Source organism: Melopsittacus undulatus, chromosome 9 (assembly GCF_012275295.1).
Source record: "Melopsittacus undulatus isolate bMelUnd1 chromosome 9, bMelUnd1.mat.Z, whole genome shotgun sequence".
NCBI lineage: Eukaryota > Metazoa > Chordata > Aves > Psittaciformes > Psittaculidae > Melopsittacus > Melopsittacus undulatus.
The window spans coordinates 35,731,738-35,752,690 of NC_047535.1; the positions used below are offsets into that span (position 1 = coordinate 35,731,738).

At 45.8% G+C, this 20,953-nt stretch overlaps 1 protein-coding gene across 1 annotated transcript in view; it reads left to right on the forward strand.

Moving 5' to 3' along the window:
* Positions 1-9,240: 9,240 nt before the first annotated feature.
* LMCD1 (LIM and cysteine rich domains 1) overlaps positions 9,241-20,953 on the forward strand; it is a 29,485-nt gene continuing 17,772 nt past the window's right edge. Inside the window, exon 1 of the mRNA XM_005149487.3 lies at positions 9,241-9,280. Within this exon, the coding sequence (XP_005149544.3) occupies positions 9,254-9,280 (27 nt within the window). The 5' untranslated portion in view covers positions 9,241-9,253. The remainder of the gene's footprint in view (positions 9,281-20,953) is intronic.

The window sequence follows — 20,953 nt, forward strand, 5'->3', positions numbered from 1 at the left end:
ATGAGGTAATAAACAAGATTAACACTAAACTAATGGAGGAATGGAGATAAATAAGGGAATGTCCACGTAATGTCAGAGGGGGTAGGATGCCAGACTTCTGGCAACAAGTTTAAGACAGGAGTAGGTAACTCGTACCTACTAAATCACAGCCATAAATCCTACACTGTGTTAACAGAAAATTAATGATCTGAACTGAAATGAAAGGGAAAAAGAAAGGAAATTCACTGTTCATGAGAAAAAGAGCTCCTAGTCTAAGCTGCTCTTTTTTTGCTTGAGCCAGGTTTGGAAAGGCACTTCAGCTGCCTGATGAGGCAGATAGCTGTGCACATAGCATTCAGCCCCCAGCTTCATAAAGTTCCCCGTTCATAAAGTTCACCCCCATGTGCTCAGGATGCCACAAAAATGGCTCCTATAGTTCTTGCTTTGAAAAAGAAGAAATTCATACTGACAAATTGATTCTGAACTGGAAACAGGACAAAGAAGAGGTGAAAACAGCCCATTCTTTCCCTTCCAGTCATAGCAGATCCCATTCAAAAGCTAAGATTGCCTAAACCAACCCATTAACCTGTGTTGTGGGTTGACACAGAGATTACAGTGTGCCAGATTTCTAGGTATGGTCCGACGTCTTAGTCATTTTTGGTTAAACATTAATTAAACAAAGGGCTTTATTGGTTAACAGGTGGACTTCTTACTGACACAAGTACAAAAACCTTTCCAAAGGAAAAGATCATTTTGTGGCTACACCACAAGGATGAACCTTTGCTGCTCTGATGCAGAATTGCCCTGTACATGTAAGCGGGTCTTGTGAAGTTCCTTGTCCTTCAACCTTATTGGACAAAACCTGGGTAAGGTAAGGGATCCTGTCTTTTATTATGTGACTTGATACACTTGGAAAAAGGAGCCAAGCTTTTGAACTGACAGACCTCATCAGACCCCAACTCTACCCATACCACAGGTTCCAGTTCTATCAGTGGGTCTGGAGAGGTTTTACCTTCCCTGCAAACCTTTCTGCCTCCTGTCCTCAGACCATCCAAGTGTAACAAGAGGATTATTTGTCCGACTCTCTGGAGCTGTTGAATGTGACTGTGCAAACACATAGTTACAGTCCAGCACATTTTTATAGTCGAGTACATTTTTATTGGCATCCATACCTGGAGAACAAGAAGAAGTGATAACGACAGAGGCTCGTATGGCTGTGAAGTGGAGAAAAGCCTGTAGTACAGCAGTCTGAGTTCTGCCTGAGGCTGGGAGAGCTACCAGAGCCCACACCACTGCACAGATGCAGTAATCAGCAATGTGAGGGCAGAGCTGGAAGCAGAGCTGATTACATGGGGCCGTTCTAATGAACAGCCTTGTGAAAGTCTCTTTGCAAGGCAGTTTGCATTTTGGAGCTGGGCTCATGTTTTAGGCATGTACACTCATACTTGGATTGGAATCCTTTGGTGATGTTTGGTGCCCTTAAAACCATTTCATTAAATAATGGAAACTATTACATTTGTGATTTTGTCTGCCACTGCCCAGAAACAGGCCGTATGGTACAGAGATGCCTTTCATTTTTTAAGTGCTGCGTGGTCTCAGCTTGCAAGAATATTTGATAAACTGTAGCTAAACTATAGGGAAATAAATACTTTCTTTTAAATCCATAGCTGTTTTTTGAACTTGGGAGCAACCAGTTAAGCTAGATGGATTTTGAAAGGCCCTACAGTGTTTTTCTGTTGAAATACCAAATGATAAACACCATTTTTCTTGTGTCCCTGCAGAAACAAGACAGCCCGGGGTAACATAAAATTTTCTTTTACTTCCTTCCAACAATGGCACATTTCTTCTTTTAGAGGCTGATTAATATTTATTAGTGTAGTAAATGGCAACTTAAATACATGCTAGCAGTTCTGCAGTATATCATTAATTTAAGAAAACAGGACACCTACTATCAAACTACAATGGGTCCTTCTACAGTGAGTAATGGTGGTGATATGGCAACCTTTTGAAAGGAGTTACTGAAGCATCCTGGTAGTGATTTAAATGGCAACATGTTACCACGCGGGAGCAGGTCGCTCCAACTATGATTACATGGGCAGTCAATGAGTAAGGCACCTTTGGGTATACACAGCAAGTGGCAACACAAAAATAAAGTGGGAAAACAGGCACAACCTGGACATGAAAATTAGTGTTCTCCTCATAAAGAATACTGTGAGAAGTCCTCATCCTTTGTCCACCCTAGGGGTGCAGGAATGCACTTGGCAGGGCTAGCGGGCATTACTGCGTGTTTTGCGGAAGGCTAATCTTAAATTCTTCCAAAAGAGGGTTTGAAGTTGAAGCTGGGAAGGACACTTTTGGGTCTGTGTTTCAATTAAGAAGGCACTTTGAAGAGGGGAATTTTTGGGTTTGAGTGTTTTTCTTTCTGGGATACCTGAGTTGTTTTCAGATGTGCCCTTTGGAAAGATGAACAAGGTCTCTTAGTGTCATAATGAAAATGTATTTAATCCATAAAATTACTCTTCTTTAGAAGCATCAGATAAGGTTAGTTCTACTTTGTTAATGGTTTTATTTTTCAACTACAATGATCTGCAAAATTACTTTTGTTACTTTTGTATTCATAGAATCGTAGAATAGTTATGGTTGGAAAGGACCTTAAGGTCATTCAGTTCCAACCCCCTACCACAGGCAGGGATGCCTTACACTAGACCATGTCACCCAGAGCTCCGTCCAACCTAAGAATTCTCACTCAGGTAGTAAGGATCTTAATGCCCTAACACTTCAGTCCTCATGTAAAGACAAATCCAGCAGCCTGATACAGAAACATGCAGGGAGGGTGACACAGATACCTGGTGCAGGACCAAACCAGAAAGCAACTACTTTATATTCATGTGCTTATAATGCACAATAAGGAACTGGCATTGCTGGATCAAGAGGTCTCTGCCATTTTCAGGCTAAAAGATTTATAACCTTGATCTAAACTGTTCCTGCTCCAGGATGGTTTCACCATGGCTTAAGCACCACAACTGGCTCCCATGGTCATTCCAAAGCTGGCCTTTGTCTGCCCTACCACCCCCATCATCTCAAATGCCTTGTCTGAACAATGCCTTCTAGATCCATCTACTGACCTTCTACAGCCACATATGTCAGCTAAACACAGCCCTTTGCCCTGAAACCTCCTTTCTGGGACATTTCTTGGTTTCTTCATGTACGCCCACAGCTTTCTCAAGAGGGTTTGCCTCATTCAGTTTCCTCCCTTCCCAGATTTGCCTTCCTACCAGGTGGACAAAGCCACTGCTTCCCTGGCAGCATGGCCACCTGGGCAAGGGATGCTAATGGAGCTTGAGAGGATCGTGCCAGGCAGCCACCTCCCAGCAGGTCCACTCACATGGGAACAACTGCCTCTGAGCAACATGGCCAAGGGAAAAGTGGAAAACAAGTCTTTGATTCAAAATAAAATGGCAAAAAGTGTGATTCATTTTCTTCATAAACACTCTATGTCATTTCTTACTTTATGGATAGACTTACAGGATTCAGAGACTCAGACTGATACATGACTTTAAGAGCTTTACTCACTACAGATAATCCTTTGATGATGAAACTAAGTGCGTAAAGCTTTGGAAAGAAAGACTTTTCATGAATATAGCCAAATTAGGCAACCCATATCGTAACAGCTGTGGTCATAACCACATGTATTGCTGGTTTATTTTTTTAATCTACATTACTGGATCTATTTTTGACTACAAGCAAGATGACTCATTTGATCACAACCAGTGAAAAAAACATAGTATGTTGCCACAAAATATGTCTTAGACTTGATGCGGTATTATTTCTTTCTCACCACTGCAATCATATATCACTTTAAAACCAACCATGGGCAGAATCATCCCATAGAAGAATTTGGCTTGTTTTATTCAATAATCGACAGAAAAGGAGCTGCCTGGATTTAATTGTCATTTGTCTGCCTTTCTGATTTGTTTCTTCCATTTATTTTCCTGTCCTTTTGCTTTCATTGCTCTGCTCTCATTGAGTCCAGGAGATCAAAACTTCTTCAGAAATATTTCAACTAAATCTGTAGTTTTACTACTACTATTCATGGAAGAGGGGCAAAAACTTAACCAAAAGCAGCTGCAGAGCAGTATTTTCTACTTCATTTATCCCTTTATGTTTGTACAAAAGAGAAAAACTGAAAATTAGCCAAGAATGTAATACCGCAAATTCTCTCACTAGAAAACACAGCATAGTTTGCAGTAATCCCTTTCACCATTGCATTAGCTGCTCTCAAAGAGGCAAAGGGCTTTGCCAGCTCACACAGACTCCTGTGTCGTTGGGTATGTGGTGGTTCACACCAGCGCATCGGTGTGTGCTCCCTGGGTCTCCAACTAGCTCATGGCATGATAAATTTATAGTTGTGGCCTCTGGACCAGATTTTCACTTGCACCAGTCAAGGAGCAAGTCAGGCAGCAGTTTTACATGCACAGTATCAGTGTGGGTCTACTTTGGGTAGAGCAGGGCCAGGGCTGTGTGAGGCTGAGGCCAGCTCTGACAGCCCAGCAGCATCAGCCTTCTGGTTATCAGCGAAATTCACATCCAGCTCAAAGGTTTTATTCCTCTTTCTGCAGCGGTGCCTTTTATTTCTTGAGAACAAAGCAGTTCAGCATCAGTTCCAGGCAGAAATTTGGCCCTTTCCTCCATGTGGGATTCCTGAAGAAATCAAGACATTCCTAAGAAGATCTTTGTGCTCCTTCAGTACTGCCTTTCTCCTGCAACAGGACTTCAGCCTTGTCCATCTGCTCTCTCCTAAACCCCAACCCCACAGCCTAAACCCAACTCCCCAACCACGAAGCTTCAAGCCGACCTTGCTCCATGTCACCTCTTTGCCTCCCCTGAGACTCATCCTGTTGCCCTGAGATGCCTGAGCAAGGAGATGATGCCTGTCTACATCTCAGCACTTAATGGGCTCCTTTCCTTTTTCATCCTCTTCTTCCCACCTTTTGGTGGACCTCTGCTGCATGAGGATAAAGCCTTGAGCCAGGCTCTCCACCTCGAGGTGCAGCCCTGATTAAAACTGGATCAGGATTAAAAAAGGAGATCCAGGCTTGGCAACCTGCTCCTCTCTTCTGAGTGGAGCATCTGGTGAGAGTGTGTGGGGTTTGGGAAGGGCAGGGACGATTTGGCCTGCATCCCCCAGATTCAAAGTCAGAAGTGCTGGAAAACCGCTTGCTCCATTCTTCAAAGCCACGGCTGAAACAATACGAGTGGCAGGAATATAAATGAGGAATAAAGCTGCAAACTCAACTGAATTAGACCTTGCAAAATCCATCTTAGAAAGTACAGATTCTGACCTAAGAAATGAGTATTGCTTAGGTTGCTCTAAATCACAGAGAATGATGCCCAAGGAGAGACAGCCCTCCACAGATGACCTAATATGTCTTTTCCTCCCCTGTCCTCAGTGACTTCAATAAACTCCTGACCTTGCAGGCTGATAAGGACCAACCCAACAGAGACGGGAAGTCTGGATTCACCCTCAGCATCTTGTCAGAAGAAGCAAGGAGCTGTGTTCAGGAATTATTACTAATGCCAGCCTTTTGCTGCCATTATATCAGCTAGCAACTATTTTTTTGTTCGAGGTCCAGGCTTCTGCCTTCAGAGCTTAGCTGACCACTGAGTGCACTTCAGGATGCAGTAGTCTGGTGACACCTCAGTGAGGATAGTTTTGCCCTGATAAAAGTGGCTGGTGAATCAACAGGAAGCTGAAATCCCTGTTTCTCATAATTGAGCATCTTTCCCCTTTGTCCATTCACTGGCAATTTATGGGGAATGACTACTGCAGAGATTTAGCTGTGTTTAGTCATAGGATGATTTTGTCTCTTCCTAGCAAAGAGCTAAGTATAGCACAGACTCATTATTCAGAGGCCGTCAGTGATAACTACCTCTGGCATCCTTCCCGAGGCACAGTGTGAGAGGCCGGGTCCTCCTCAGAGCCGTCTCCAGCTTGCCTTTGCCTCTCCCTGACTGCATGTTGCTCTGCATCGCAACCTGCCGTGATGCCAGAGCAGATCTCCTTCTCAATGGCAGCTTCTATGGTTGTCTATTCCTGAGTCATCATTCCTGAGGCTGAGTTGTTCCAAAATCTATAAACTATAATGGTTACCATCCAGCTTGGCTGAGTTTCCCAAGTCTGAGAGCACCCACCATCAGGAGCTTCTCAAGGGGGTTCTAAACATGGGAAATAATCTGCCCTTGATTTAGCTTTTCGCTCTGGCTACACTTAGCTATCACTTGCCATGACTTAATTGGGTTACCATGAACTACAACAATTCCAGATGCAAATATAAGCATCTAGGGTGTTTTTAAATCATATTCTGATCATGGGGCTGTATTATCTTCCAGTATTAAGAAATCATAGAGCCTAATGGAACTTTTTACAAGGGTGTGTAATGACAGGAAAAGAGAGAATGGCTTTAAACTGAAAGAGAATAGATTTAGCTTAGATAGAAGGCAGAAGTTCTTCCCTGTGAGGGCGCTGAGGTGCTGGCACAGGGTGCCCAGAGAAGCTGTGGCTGCTCCATCCTTGGCAGTGTTCAAGGTGAGGTTGTATGGGGCTTTGAGCAATTTTGTCTAGTGGAAGGTATCCATGGAACTGGATGATCCTTAAGTTCCTTTCCAACCCATTCTATGATTCTATGATTCTAATTACACACTGCATCAAGCATTGTTTCCATGCTGACGAAAAGCCTTTGCTACGCGGGGAGAGCCTGATCACTACCCTGGCACCCAGAGCCTGCTGGTGCACAGCTTTACAGCTGCTATTTAAAACTAAACCCAAGAAACTAACATCCCCCAAACCCAGCACTTTTACATGTAACATATCCCTACAACACAGATTTGCCTCCCACAAATGGATCACTTTCCCTCCATGCTGGTTGGAGTGTTCTTCCCGCTGTGAATGCAAACAGGAGCTGATGGGGACCTGCAGTAGCTCTCCCTAGGGCCGTGTGGCAGCGGGCCAATGTCAGCACTCCCTGGGGTGTCCTGGCCTCTCATCCCATGCCTCGTGGCTCCTAGAAATCCCTTTGTATGTCATTGCCTATTTCCCAGGTTGCTGTGTGCATTGGGAAAGGGAGCTAATGTCACCTCATTGCCATTTCAAGTGTTTCTTGTGGCTGCCAAGGTTTGAAAAGCAGCATGGGTTTGAAAAACAATATCCCTGGTGCTGTTCCCTCTACTCACTCCCAAAATGCCTCTGGAAGGTCAGGTTCAAACATCCTCCCCAGAGGGACTTCATCGCTCCAGAATTTCTCTTCTGACATTGCTTTTTAACCCAGATTTTTGAAAGATGTTAAAATACTTCTAAAAAAGCCACAGTCATCCTCGCTGTGTGTCAGAACACATTCCCAATCCCAGGGGCTTGCTAGCCCCTCATGCCTCTGGCCTGCTTGTTCTGTCAGGCCAGCATCTCCTACACAGCTCCATCCCAATTGCTTCTCTTGAACAGACTGAATCCCTTCTCTCTGGGCTGGATCCTAGGAGGCAACAGCCGCTCAGTCCTGTGCTGGAGCAGAGCACCCAGCACTGTGCATGGCTGTGGAGGAAACCTCCGAGCTCACCAGCTGTGGAATAGCATTGCCACTGTCCCTAAGTGGGTTTAAGGCAGGACTGGAGAATTTAGAACTCAATAGGCACCCAGTTCCCCATAACACTGATTTACCCCTCTCTGCATAGACCCAGGTATCCAATCCCATGGCTGAAAGAGGCAGAAACCCTTTTCTTCTTCTGCAGACTGAGGGACATTGTAGGAAGCAAAGCAGAGCATGGCTGGAGCATGGGAAGGGAAAGGCAGGCAACCTGCATTGCTTTCCTATCTCTTCCAGTGAGGTACCAGCCTTTGCTGTCATTCACTCATTTTCTTTCCACATGGCTGCTGTAAACTGTATTCCTTCTTTTTGTCCCTGCCCGTGGCAGAAATGTTGGAAGCAGATGATCTTTATGGTCCCTTTTCCAACCCAAACCAGTCTATTGTGTGATTTTCGAAAAGCATATCCAGGTGCTGGGGACAAATAAATCCTGCCAGGGTCACATGAGTGACAATGAGGGAAAGGGACACAACTAATCATGAAGTTCCCTCAGAAACTGAATACAGAAGGAGCCCAGGATATCTCTTTCCTTTCTCTGCAGGAATATACGCAAGAAATCTTGGGAAAACATACTGACATGTGAGATATTAAATCAACACAAGACTTTAGGATTTCTTTTATCTCTTCAAATTACAGTTGTAACCAGACAGTTCAGCCCTGGGCTGTGTTTGTGTTCTTGCTCCTGGTAGCTCTGTGTTGATCACAGAGCATGAGCAGGCAGCTGGATCCTGAGTTCTGCTCTTTCAGCATGGGTTTTTCCTGGACTCAGGCATGAAGAGGAAAGAGAACAGCGGGAGACAGGGAAAAGGGAGAAACCAGGGAAGAGAGCTGGGAGCAGGAGCACACAGAGCCCTCTCACCCTCACCTGCACAAAGGGGCTTTGTGCTGGGCCTCCTGGCCAATGCAGGAATGTCTGTTGAAAGCTATAAAGAAGACTTTGTCATTTCATGTGAAAGCAAAGCCCCCAAAAGCAATAATAGATTATCGTTCAACGCTTCACATATTGAAATAACATAAGGAACACGGTTTTGGAGAGTTTCTTTTGAAAAAACGTTCCTCATCTGTCTTCTGTGATAAACATTTTCCCAGCATTTTCCTGTCTGATTTGGGAAATCCATTTCCCTGTGCTTGGTGTCAGGGGCTGGGACAGCAGGACAGAGGGACGGTGGGACAGAGGGACAGCCCCAGCCTGGCCATGAACGGCTACTTGCCTTGAGAGGGGCCAGATTTCCAGGCCCCCAGGCCTTTCCAATCTCCCCCCCATATTCCCGCTCTCCCCCCTCCCCCTCCCCCCGCCGCTTCAGGAAGAACCTCCTAAAACCACTTTTATTTTCTCTTTTTCTCTTTGTCCTATTTTTTTTAATTAATTAAGGCCCGGGCTCTGCTTTGGGGAACTGGGGGGGGTTGCGCTGGGATGCGCTGGGATGCGCTGGGATGCGCTGGTATGGGGGGCGCGGAGGGGTTCGGCCGCATACACGTGCGCGCTTTAGTCGGAACGCTCCGCCCCTCGGCACGCCATTGGGCAGGAAAGTTTGTCTCCGGCGGCGGATTGGCTGAGGGCGGCTCGGGGCAGCAGCGATCGCCAATGAAAGGCGGCCGTCGGGCGGCGCGCCCAAGGCGAGCGGCGGACACGGTTCGGGATGGAGCTGAGCCCCGGGGTGCAGAAGGTGGGTCCGTGCGAACAGGCAGGTCGGGGCTACCCGTGGGCTGCTGCTTCCCCTTCTCTCCTCCTCGCCGGGGCTGCGCGGTGCCGGGGGTGGCTGGGTGCTCGGGAAGGCGCGCCAGGGCTGTCCGGTTTAACCGGCTCCGCTTCCTTCGCCCCCCGGATCCCTTCGCCTTCAGTCATCTCCTGTGCAGTACCAGCGGCTGCGATGGGCGAGGAGGAGGGGGCAAAGCACGCCCGGGGCGAGGAGTGGGCAAAACTCATCTCTGGGTCTGCCCAGCCACACTGCATCTGGGTTTGTTTCTATTGCTGTATAAGAAACTCACTTCAACAAAGCTTTTGCTGAAAAAGCAACTGTTTGTCGTCTAGGCTGACTTGTGTGAGTCTCTGACCACCACTCTTCTGAGCCTGTATCCTTGAGGGAGTTGCTGGTCTCCCTTTAGACCCGCTGGAAAACCTTTGTTCCTCATGGCTCTGGCTGTCAGAGGCTTGCTTTCCCTGGGATATCCTGGGTCTTGGCCACAGTGTCTTTTGATGAGCAAAAGAGCCAGAATAACTAAAAGGCCCTCTTGGCATGGCTGAATGGAAGGGATTTTAATTGCTAAATTAAAATCCGTGTGGAATGGGTTGTCACGGAGCAGCTGCTCCTGTGACCTTACTTGCTGTACCTTTGTCACTGCATGATTAGGAGATGAGTTAAACACCTAATGTCAGCACTTCTCGGTTTCAACATCGTTGTAATCCCATCTCTGATGCCAGATGGCCCTGTCTGCGTAGTACCATGTGCAGTGCTTGAGACTGGCCTCTGTGGCTCTGTTGGGACCTTCCTGGTGCTGGATGGCACTGTGTGCTGAGAGCTTATTGAGATGTTTCTTGCCAGTGCTGTCCTGGGACTTCCCTCCTGGACTGTCAGGATGGGGAGCTCAGCCTGTTTGCTGTTGAGGTGTAGCTCCCTCTATGCTATTGGGTTTGAGCTGTGCAACTGCTGGATCTGAAGAACTATTTGATGAGTTCTGTGTAAAACAGGATGCTCCTTAAAGGCTGTCCCGGGCAAATGTTGGCGTCTGGCAGCAGGGCTTCTGTCTGCATTGCAGTCTGGGTGGCTGGGGCTGTGCAATGCACTGTCCACTGCAGCACGATGCTCCAGCTCTGTGTCCTGCCTGAAATATCTGATGCTGTGAGGTGGGATTGAGGGCTTCCTCCTTCCTTCCCTCCTTCCTTCTTGTGCCCAGCTCTGCCCATCTCCCCTGTCCCAGCTTGGTGAGGACCTGCTGGGGAGATCTCTGGTGTATCATCCCTAGAGATTGAGCAACGTGTCCTCTGCCAGAAGGTCCCTGTGGCTGGTAACCTCTTAGGCATGTCCATAGGGTGCTGGTTGCTGCAGCTTCCAGGGCAGGGGAGAACATCTTCAGATGCCCCCTGGGGAAGTTATCACCAGGCTCTGGGTGGAGATTGATCCTGTAGGAATGAAAACTGACCCTTTCTCATGGGTAACTGCCCCTGTGTGCTGGTCAGTCTAGTTTTGTCCGACAAACAGAAGCCCAGTTCCTGCCTTGCCTAGAGTGCTGCTCATGGGGTTTGGAGGGTTGGAGTAGGGTAAAGCCCTGCCAGCAGCCCCAGGGTGGGGGTATCTTGTAAGGAAGCAGGGCTAGATATGAGCAGCAGGGAGGGCTGAACAAATCTGTGCTGCTGAGCTTAACTATGCCCTAGTAAAGCTGACACTGCATTGGGCCTGTCTGCCAGGAGCTTCTTGAACATCGCTCACAGGGGATGGAGCAGTGAGGCTGCATAGTGGTACAAAAAGGGCTTGCAGTGCACCATGAGAGACTTGTGACTGCAGAAACCACTTTGTGAAACATGTGGCAGGATCCTTGGCTCCCCTTGGTGGAAGCGCAAAGAACAGGACATTGTTATTAATTTCACTTAAATCTGTGCCGTACAGACTGTCTGCAGTGGAAGGGTGTAGATCTGCTGTGAGATCCACTCAGAGCACTGGTGCGGGGCAAAGAGCACATGATGCCCGCTGTCCACATAATCCCTCTGGTGAGCTGCCTGTCTCCTGCCACCTGAGTGAAACTGGGCATGTCAGGATTAAAAAAGGAAAAATCCCATCTAGGTTGCCTTTCAAAAGGGATATGAATGACATAATAAAGATAGAAAAATACAGACCCTGAATCACTGTCTAAATAATGCATGTCCAAAGACAAATGGACGTCTTTGCAGTAGACGGCTGTTTAATTTCCTGAATCATGAGAAGGGCACTTTTTCTGGGCATGGGGTGGAATGCTGTCAGATTTTAATTTGGCTTGGCAGTGCCGTGCAACCAGTTTGAGCAAGTCGGGGAAGGCAAGTCTGGAACTCATTAGGGCCTGTTGCAAGGCCCTGAAAATTCGATTTTCAATCACTGTTGGGTTTAATTATTGTTGATGTCTTGCCTAGCGTATTATGGGATTCTTTCTGAGGAAATTAAAACAGCATGAGCGGGCCGGCATTCTGTTTGGCAAATGGGTTGTTTAGATTAAATTCTAAATGGAGAGTTAAAACGTGAAACAAAGATAAAGCGTGATGGCTGGCATTTCGTGTGTTACTGGAGCTGGTTCAGCTGGACCGTGCAGGCAGCAGGATTTGTGTACTGTTCTCACTAAACTCAGTCCATTTTTGTCAGGGGAGGAAAATAACCCACTAAGCTAAAAACACTGCTCAAAGCCAAGGTAAAGTTTACTCAGTTAATACAAATTTTGGTTCTTGAACTTTTTCTTTCTGCAGTTCTTTAGCAATGGGTTTTTGCAGGCATCTGAAGGAGACGTAGGACAGGAAAAAGGCATTGCTGCTGGTGTGATAAATTGGTCCCAGTGCATGCAGGAGTCTGTGTGATGTGGGTGGAGACAGAAGCCTCCCTTCTCCATCAGCAAAGTATCTGGACACCTGAAGACTCCTCTGCATATGTATCTGCAGATGTGAATGGGAACACTATTAAGAGTTAGGAAGTTGTCCTTTCTAGAGGCCAAAAATGTAGAGCTTTTTAAAATACTTGAATGCACTGGAGACGCAACTTCATTTTTTTCATGAACTGTGTCCCTTGATCAAGGTGTGCAGGGCACTTTGCCTGAATCCCTACCTGTGATTTCACCTTGGAGTGGTGAGTACTCGGGTAGATGGCTGGCATCATGGAGAAAAGTAGCCTTAAATAATGGGGGCTATGCCCAGAAGTCATCTTCTGCAGGACACATCTGAGAGACCTCTATTCTGTCCAAAACCACTTCTAGGCCATTCAGAAACACAGTGATAAAGACAAGCGCTGTAAACTGCAGTGAGTGCCTACAAAGCCATTTTTTAGTTGTTTAAATGTGCTAGGGCTTGTTTGTATAAATGCTGTCAGTAATGGTACAAGCAGTTTTACCTCTGCTGTTGGAAGTTGGATCTCATAACTGGTAATTAGACCACCAAATGTTATTCATCCCTTGTAGACTTCCTTCATGTTCATGCTTTCTGGTTATAGTCTCCACGAGCAGAAGCTTGGGTTCATTATGAAAAGGTGGTGCCTTCCCTATAAATCCTCCTCTTGATGGACAAGGGGTTTGGTCCCTGTGCTGGCTTTTACCTGGCTGATGGCTGGGGAGATGGCTGTTATCACCCAGTGTGCCCTCTGAGAGCTGTGGGACTGAAACCCTGCCCAAGAACAGTGCCCTTGTGTTGGAGCCCAAGGGAGGAAGTGCTGCTGCAGCTGTCATGGGGAAACAGATGTTGATCTTAATGAAGAAACCCGCTTAGCACTGAACAAGTATTTATAGATATGAAGTCATAAAGCAGCACATGGGTTAAAGAGCTTATTTGGGACTTGGACTCAGAGCTAAGCTCAGCCCCATAAAATACAATTTACAAGTTACAAAATCCCGCTTGTCTTGTAGTGGAGCTCTGTCTGGAGTATTTGTTTAGGTTGAGAACTTTTTATTGTTTTCAAAGGAAATATTGTATTTCAGCCATTCAGGAAAAGAGGTATTAAGATGTCCTAGCTTGATGCCCCATTTAAAGATGGGGCTCAGAGAAAGGGAAAGATTTCAGGGCAGCTATTTGCAGTTTTTGGCAGAACAAGAACTTCCTGATGCTGGTTACCAGCCTGATTCCTCATACTTTTACCATCTCACCTACTCCTAACCCTTTGACTGCACCTCTTCAGTTACTAAAAGCCTCCAAGCTGCTCCAGAGCTGCTATTTCCTTCTGCAGTGGGTACTCTCTCCTTTCTGGGTGTGCTGGCTTTGAACTCCCCTTCAGTGTCCCTGCTCATGAGTTAAAGCCTTAAAAGCAGTTGATACAACTGAAACAAAGAGCAGCTTTGACTTAATTACTGGAAGATAAGGCATTGTAAATTGTTAATGCTTAGTTCACTGGGTGCGATATTTCAAACCTGTTCAGGAATGGCTCCCCTGAATCAGAGGGGCAAGGGAAAGGGAAGCTGTCCCTTCTTTAGCACAAGGGACTGAGTGATCCCAGTGAATTCAAACAGGCACTAGTGGACAGGAGCATGTGTGCCAGCTGGCTCAGTTAGGTCAAATGGTACAAATAAAAACACTAGGGAAATGGAGGGGATGGCTGAGTAGTAGGAAATAAGGACAATGGAAGATGTTTTTCTGCTAGTACTTAATTGTAGATGCTGTTAGCTGTAGCTTTCAGACAAGCAAAAATACATGCCTCTTGTGCCTGCAATGTTAAAGCTGCAATAAAGAGAAACACTGAAGCATTAAAGCAGCTGGGTAACTGTTTTATACAAACTGCTGTTCAAATATCATTATTAATTTCTAGCACAGTTGTATGTATCTGTCGGAAGCTTTAAATGTTGGAGGTTTATTGCCTTACCTACTAAGAAAACAGGCTAAGTTCTGTTATTTTACACAGTCCTTGGAAAATCATTCCAGATAGTGTTTCAATGGGAAGGAACCTGCCATAGAATGAAAAATCTGTTTTATCAGAGGAACATGGGGAAGCAAATTCGCTCAGAAGTGTTGTGGCTGGTTGCCTGTCCCTTAGCAGTAGTTGAGGTAGCACAGCTCTTCAGCATCTGCAGTAGATTTCGGGGCATCAACAGCCACAAAATTAACTTGAAATTATTAATTTGTTTTTTTCTGAAGACCTAGAAACCTGTTGCTCAGAACCACCTCTCTTTGGTTTATTCACTCTCTATAAGAAAGCAACTTCTGTCAAAATTACAAAGCTTCAGAAGGTGGAAAAAGTATCCCCTGTTTTCCCATCACACATGCTGCCAAGTCTGCTTAGACTACTAAAGAGCATCTTGCAAGTGTCAGCTACAGCAGGGAGTCTGCAGAAGGGCAGCTAGCAGGCTCCTATCTGTCATGTGTCTTAATCCAGAGCATCAGGATATAATAACTGATCAGTATTTCTCCTAGCTTAAAGTAGCTGCCCTGGATCTGGACATTTAAGGTGGGAACACAGACCTGTACACCAGAGGCTGAGTAGCTTCTCAGTAGCTGTCAGAGCTGCTAATTCACTCTACCTTGCCTGTTAAATGCTTCATGCCCAAACTATCTTTTTTTTGTCATTCTTGTACAGCTGGATGGGCCTTTTGAGAATTTCGGAATTGTTTATGATAGTGACAAGACCGTATAGAAATGCTGGAGCTGATCCAGTGAGGCTGTAGTGCAGGGAGGATGGGTGGAGGAGAGGGATGCGTGGTCCAGCCATGCTTCTGCCCTTTGCTCTGCTGTGAAATGCTTTTGTGCCCTTGGCATGTCGTTAGCTCTCTTGTGTCTTGATCGTTGGTGTGAAATGAGAATAGTAGAGGTGAGAAGGTATTTAGGAGGACCAAATCAATTATGTTATATGGAAACATGATAGAAGCAGCTCCTGAATTCCAACATGTGAATGTACCCATAGACCCCCATTCCTGATGGAAGTTCAGCATCTTTTCCATGGGCTGGAGGTGGGAAGGACAAAGTGAAGGTAAATGGGGATTATGATCAGACACTTACCTGAGCACTCTGGAATCCAGCACAGCTGCTGTTTAATTAAATTTGGGTGGTTTCTTCCCATTCTGTACACCTACTCACAGCTTGACTTGGTTTTATAATTAAGACCAAGTGTCTGAAACACTGTCTTGCTTGTGGAAGAATCTATTCATCTTACTTTCCAATTTGCCCTTCTCTTATCATTAATTCACACATTGTTAGTGGAGAAAGGAATGCTGCCAACTATGTGCTCTTGGAAGAGCTAGTTATTTGCAGAGGCTCTGGTTCTGTTGTATCTCTCATCCTGTAGGTTGAGATCTGGCAGCTCCGTTGAAATACATTTCTCACATACTGGTGCCTTTTCCTGGTCTTTATGTTGCTAAAATAAAAGGCAGCAAACTTCTCACTCTGGAAAGTTTAATATCAGTAAGTGCTTCCAGTATTCTGGACAAGACCAACTCATTCACTGGTGACTTACATCCTATGGGGAGAATTGGAGATGAAAGACAGTCTTTTGTTAGTGATTTTTTTCTGTGAGTGTGATAATTTAGATAACTGCTTACTCAGAATCTGGCAGGGAAATTAATTGTTTTCAGGTCATGATTACAATAGATGTTTTCTGTCTATGAAAATGAGAAGAAAAAAACAATCCTTCACTGTTCTCAGTCAAAATTATAGTAGCAAGTATGTGTATTAAGAGTAGTCTGTTGCCCTTGCACAAATCTATTCCACTTGCAGATGCTGGCAAGGAGTTCCCTTCTAGTTTGTCTAGCAGAGCCCAGAGTCTCCCCTCCTGCCTGCCCTTCTGCTGGTCCAAGGTATGTTTTGGACAGTTTTCTTCTGTGCTAGTGCTGGGAGTTGACTCCTGAGCAGACCTGAACCTCACTGGGCATCAACTATTGTCAAGGAGGATGTTTGGTCATCAGCAGGCGTGGAAAACAAATGTAATGCCCAAGATGTAAAACTGTTGGACAAGTTGATGTGTTCCAGGAGCAGCGGTTCTGCTGCTGTGGCTCTTCTGCTCTCTTGTAGCAGTGTCCATAGTGCTGACACTGACAAAGTGGAAAGAAAAATCCACTTCCCTGGGATCATCTCCAGAGCTGAGGATTTTGTACTTTAGTTTGTCCAATTTTGAACCATTGTTTAGCTTATGCCTAAGTGAGGATTGACTCTTGACATGTTCTTCTCTTGTACTTTGTGAATGCAGAGCTCAGGCTTCAGCATTGCTGAGATGCATGTTTATGGATACCCTAAGGAGTGCTAGTGATAATTGCCCTTGCACTTGCATGTACATGCAAATGCTAGCCAAATGATTAGAGGGCCTTATTTAACCAAGCACCTGTGAGTTCAGATTTGTTGGACTAACGTGAACCTTTTGCCAGCCTAGGATCCACTGAAAGGAAAACAGTCTTGGTAACTTGATCAGGTAACTGAGAAACTTAATGCTAGTGCATCTGGTTTTCTGCTTGAATTAGGAAATTAAAATAAGACTGAGACTATTTCATATGGGGTTTCTTGTTAGTTCAGTGTGATTATTACTTAAATGCTCCTTTACTGTGTATAGCTATTAGAAACAATACCTTATTTAAGATTCCCAGTAGTGTAAAGAACAGTATGGGTTCAAAACTATGGTAGGTCCAGTTAGTAGAAGATTTGCAGGGAGCCCCATAAGATATGTTCATTGCTAGAACAAATGTCCTGCTGTGCCTTAAGTTTAGGGCAACCTCATAATGTGCATGCCCCAGGCTTGGTTTCGGTGATGGCTCTGCTCCTGCTGCTGCTTTGCAGAGACAAGTCTTTCAAATGAGGTACTCTGAAGGAAGCTTTGGATGCAGCCCCAGGTCAGCCCAGGGTCTCTGGGGCTCCATGGAATGACCAGCCCCAGGCTGTCTGGCAGCAGATGAGCTTTGCAGATCTCTATGGTGGGGAGGTTCATGCCACTGTGTCCCTGGCCATGCCAGAGAAGATTTTCTGGCCAGTAGCTGGTGTTACATGTGAGGAGAGTGTTGGAACTCCCTGGCTTCGGTCAAACAGACTGCTGGTCTTTCCCTTCCTAGAGGGGAGGCAATTGCATGTATGCTCAGACATGTGTAAGATAGTTGGGTGCAACACATGGTCATGTCTAAGACACAGTTATAGCAAATTTGCCCTGCTGGACTCAGAACAGGAAGGAAAATGCAACCAAAGAGGCTTTTGGCGTTCACAATCTGGTTTTATTCCTGCTTTTAACTGAAACACAGACCTTTGGATGTGTTAAATCAGTTAAGCCCAACAGCAAAATATTTTCTGCTGCAGCCCAGGTAAAAAGTTTCTTAGCTTTAATGGATGATGGTGTAGTTTTCCAGAGCTTACAGTGTTCCTATTGCTGTGATACCTCTTCTGTTAGATATAAACACTTGCACTCTCCAGTTATTGAAAATCCTTAAGGAAGTTTGAGTTAGCTCCCTATTATTATGTAAGCTTAGCTCTATTATAGTCAAGTAATGATGACAAATTAATTGCCATCTGTCCAGCTTCCTAAACTCCTCAATTGTGCTGAGCAAACTGGTCCCACCCGTGTGAATCTTGTATGACATTTCCCTTTTTCTTTGTTCAAGGGACTTTCTCAAAGTTAGAGTTATTAATCTTCAAAATGTGTTGCAGCTGGAGGAACCCACCCAAAGTGTTCATGTGCCCCTTTTGCTTCACTTAAGCTCTCTTCTGCCCTGACTGTGATTTATTGAGGTAGGTTATCCAACACTAAGACTGCATGATGGCCTTCCAAAGGCTGGACAGAAAGGTTTACATGGGTGCTGGGGAGTGCTTGGGAGAGGTGAAATGAGGACCTCTGCTCTGAAGGGCTGTTGTGAAGTTGTAGTAACTTTTCGGAAACCAGTTTTTCCTCTCCTCTCCCTAAAAAGGAGGAGAAAACATACTTGAGGTAGTGACGTGACTCCATTGCCATTTTTAGTCTCCAAATAAGGTGCTGTGCAATAAGTGCTTTTGGGATCCAGAAGCCTCCACAGAGGCAGGAGGGCCCTTCTCTACCAGTCCTTCTGGAGCGCTGGCTGCAGTGGCTGGTCCCCAAAGCCCTTTCAAAGGATAGAGAGCAGTGAGTAACACACGCTGCAGTGCCAGGGAGGAATAAGGCTCTTGTAGGGTTACCCTTCAGCCCACTCATGGATCTGCTCCAATGGTACTTGTGCTCTCTGCTGGCATTGAGCATGGCAGTTTGGAGCAAGCAGAGTCCTGCCTCATGTCCCATCACTGTGTGTGAAATGAACTCTTGCAGAAGGGTGTATGTTCTTTGAGTCTTCAGCAGCTCTTGGTTAAAAACCACATTGACTAAACTTACCACAACTCTGAACTCTATTTCAGGTTTGGTTTGAGGATGCAACTGCAAATTAAAGTGTCAGCTGGGTTTGTGACCCTTGTGACAGGTCCACACCTCCATCCACAGCAGCATGATGGACAGTGCTGCTGGCCAAAGGGCTGTTTTCTTCCGTCTGAGGCTGCCCTGCACTTTGCTGTGATATGTGGTGTATGTGCTGCTAATGGCAAAACCATCCTGTGAGAAGATACCTTGGCTTTTCAGGGAGTTTGTCTTCTTAGGAAGTATGGTCCAAGCATCCCTGATCTGATAAGCATCTCCTACTTCAGTTATCATCCTTTGGTTACAGTGACTGATTTAGCAGCTGGAGCTGACTCCACTTTCCTCTTTCCACCTTGTTTGTCACTTAACCAAGACCCTAGTTTTGTGTTCTCATGACATTGTAGCATGCTTCTGCTGGAGATCAAAATGAACTTATCAGGCCTGTCTTGATGGTGTGCCTTGTGCATAGCTGAAGGAAGATGATGTAAGGAGCAGACAAATAAAAGTAAGCATCACCAACACGCAAGTGCCAGACTCATGACTTCATTTCCCTTATGCGGTTGCAGTGGCAAATTCTTTAGCAAAGGTGGGGACAGGCTGCAGGCAGTGAAACAGCCCCCATGGCACATGCTCACTATATGTGCCTGTGATAGCTGGTGTGTCTGAGCACAGGCAGGTCTGAGTTAAGCCTATTTGTGGTCTAGAAGCTTGGTCTCCTTGTCTGTAGCATTAGCATGGTTGTTTCTAGTGGAGCCTTTGCTGGGAAACACCTAAGCTTAGACTGAAGTCTCCTCTTGGGTACATTGAAACTCTGGCACTGAGCTGGTTGTGAGTGTGAGAAGCTTCTACTTGTTGGAAGGATTTTCAAGTCATGTGGATGTAAACCCCATCATTTTCTCTATGTGCCATTGAGGATGGTCCTTTCATACCAAACTCCATTGTCAAGCTAACTTCAGTACACTCTCTGGCCAGGGGTCATTAGCCAAAGTGTGCTGGGCTGGTCAGGGTGTGATGATGCACAGCAAGAACCTTCTGGAGTCTCAGCTGAGCTGCAAATGGAACAAGCTGGTGGAGTTGGGATTCTGACCTGCTCATAGCTTCCAACCAGAGGTCCATCCTGACAGACCTGCTTTGGAAGCTCAGTGCTCCTTTCCAAAGGAGTCCTCAAACTGCAAACCAAGGTGGACCCATGTTTGGATGTTTTCCTTGTCTCTTGTCGTAATAGGCTCTTATTTTCCAGCCACTGAGTGAACTTACCAGTGTCTAGGATGGCCCTGCCTTTGGCGAGTGTAATAGTGAACCATGCTATTACTAGTGTATTCCTGAGATTATTCAGAGATGTTTCTGTGGGTAGAATGGCCTCAATTTCCTATCATTTCACTAGCGAAGAATTTCCTCTGCACTGGTTTGCTTTCTTGCTTTTAATAGCAAGAATACTATAAGACACAAAGCCAAATCAGAGCTCTCAAAATGTGTTGTATATCTAGTCACGGTGAGCAGAATTTGCTTTTCTTCCAAGTGGTTTGTTGACACAGGCCTGTTTTTAAAGGCATTACAAATGTCTTCAAATTCTTAAACTCCAGTACTGCCTTGTTTAACATTGCTGCTCCCAAATGGGCTTGGGCATAGGTGGAGTCTAAGATAGTCAAGGGAGCATTTGTTTCACATTATCTTACTGGGTTGGGTTTTTTTTTTAAGTATCCTCTGTCTGTTTCTTAAAGAAATCTCCTTTTATGCATATTCAAGGAGCCGGAGCAGAGCTGTGAGGAGAAGCTCCATATCTGGGCAGGAAGTCCTGCTGACCAGGCAGTCCAAAAACCAGTCAGCGGCGCCTGTTGTGTTTGGCCCCTACAAAGAGATGGAAATGAGTGGCTCAAACCTCCCTCCACTTCTGAGGAAGCAAGGGATAATGCTGTCCTCCAAATAGAGATGTGGCTGTGATTTGGTCAGCCATGAGGAGATGCTGCCCAGAGGGCCCTCAACTTGTAGTGCAAGGCAGAGCAGCAGTCAGTGGTTATGTGCACTTTCCCCATCTGGAGGGGCTGTGCCACCCTTTGGCTTGGAACTACTTGTTGGACTTGTCTATGGGTCTGTTGTTGTTCAGTCCACAGTGATGTGGGGCACCACCCTTTTGATCCCAGCTCTGCCAGCTGGCAGGCTTTGGGATGCTCACCCTGCCCTTGGCAATGGACAGTCATGACCAAGCCATTACATGGCAGTGTTTGGAGCTGGATAGATGTCTAAAACAGATCCAACAGCTTGAAGGCAGAGATCCTCCAGCTAATTGGGGTGATGGGTAGTGCCAGCCTGCTCTGGAAGGCTGGCACAAGAGTGTTCTGGGAGTGCTGATTCAGTAGATAGTTC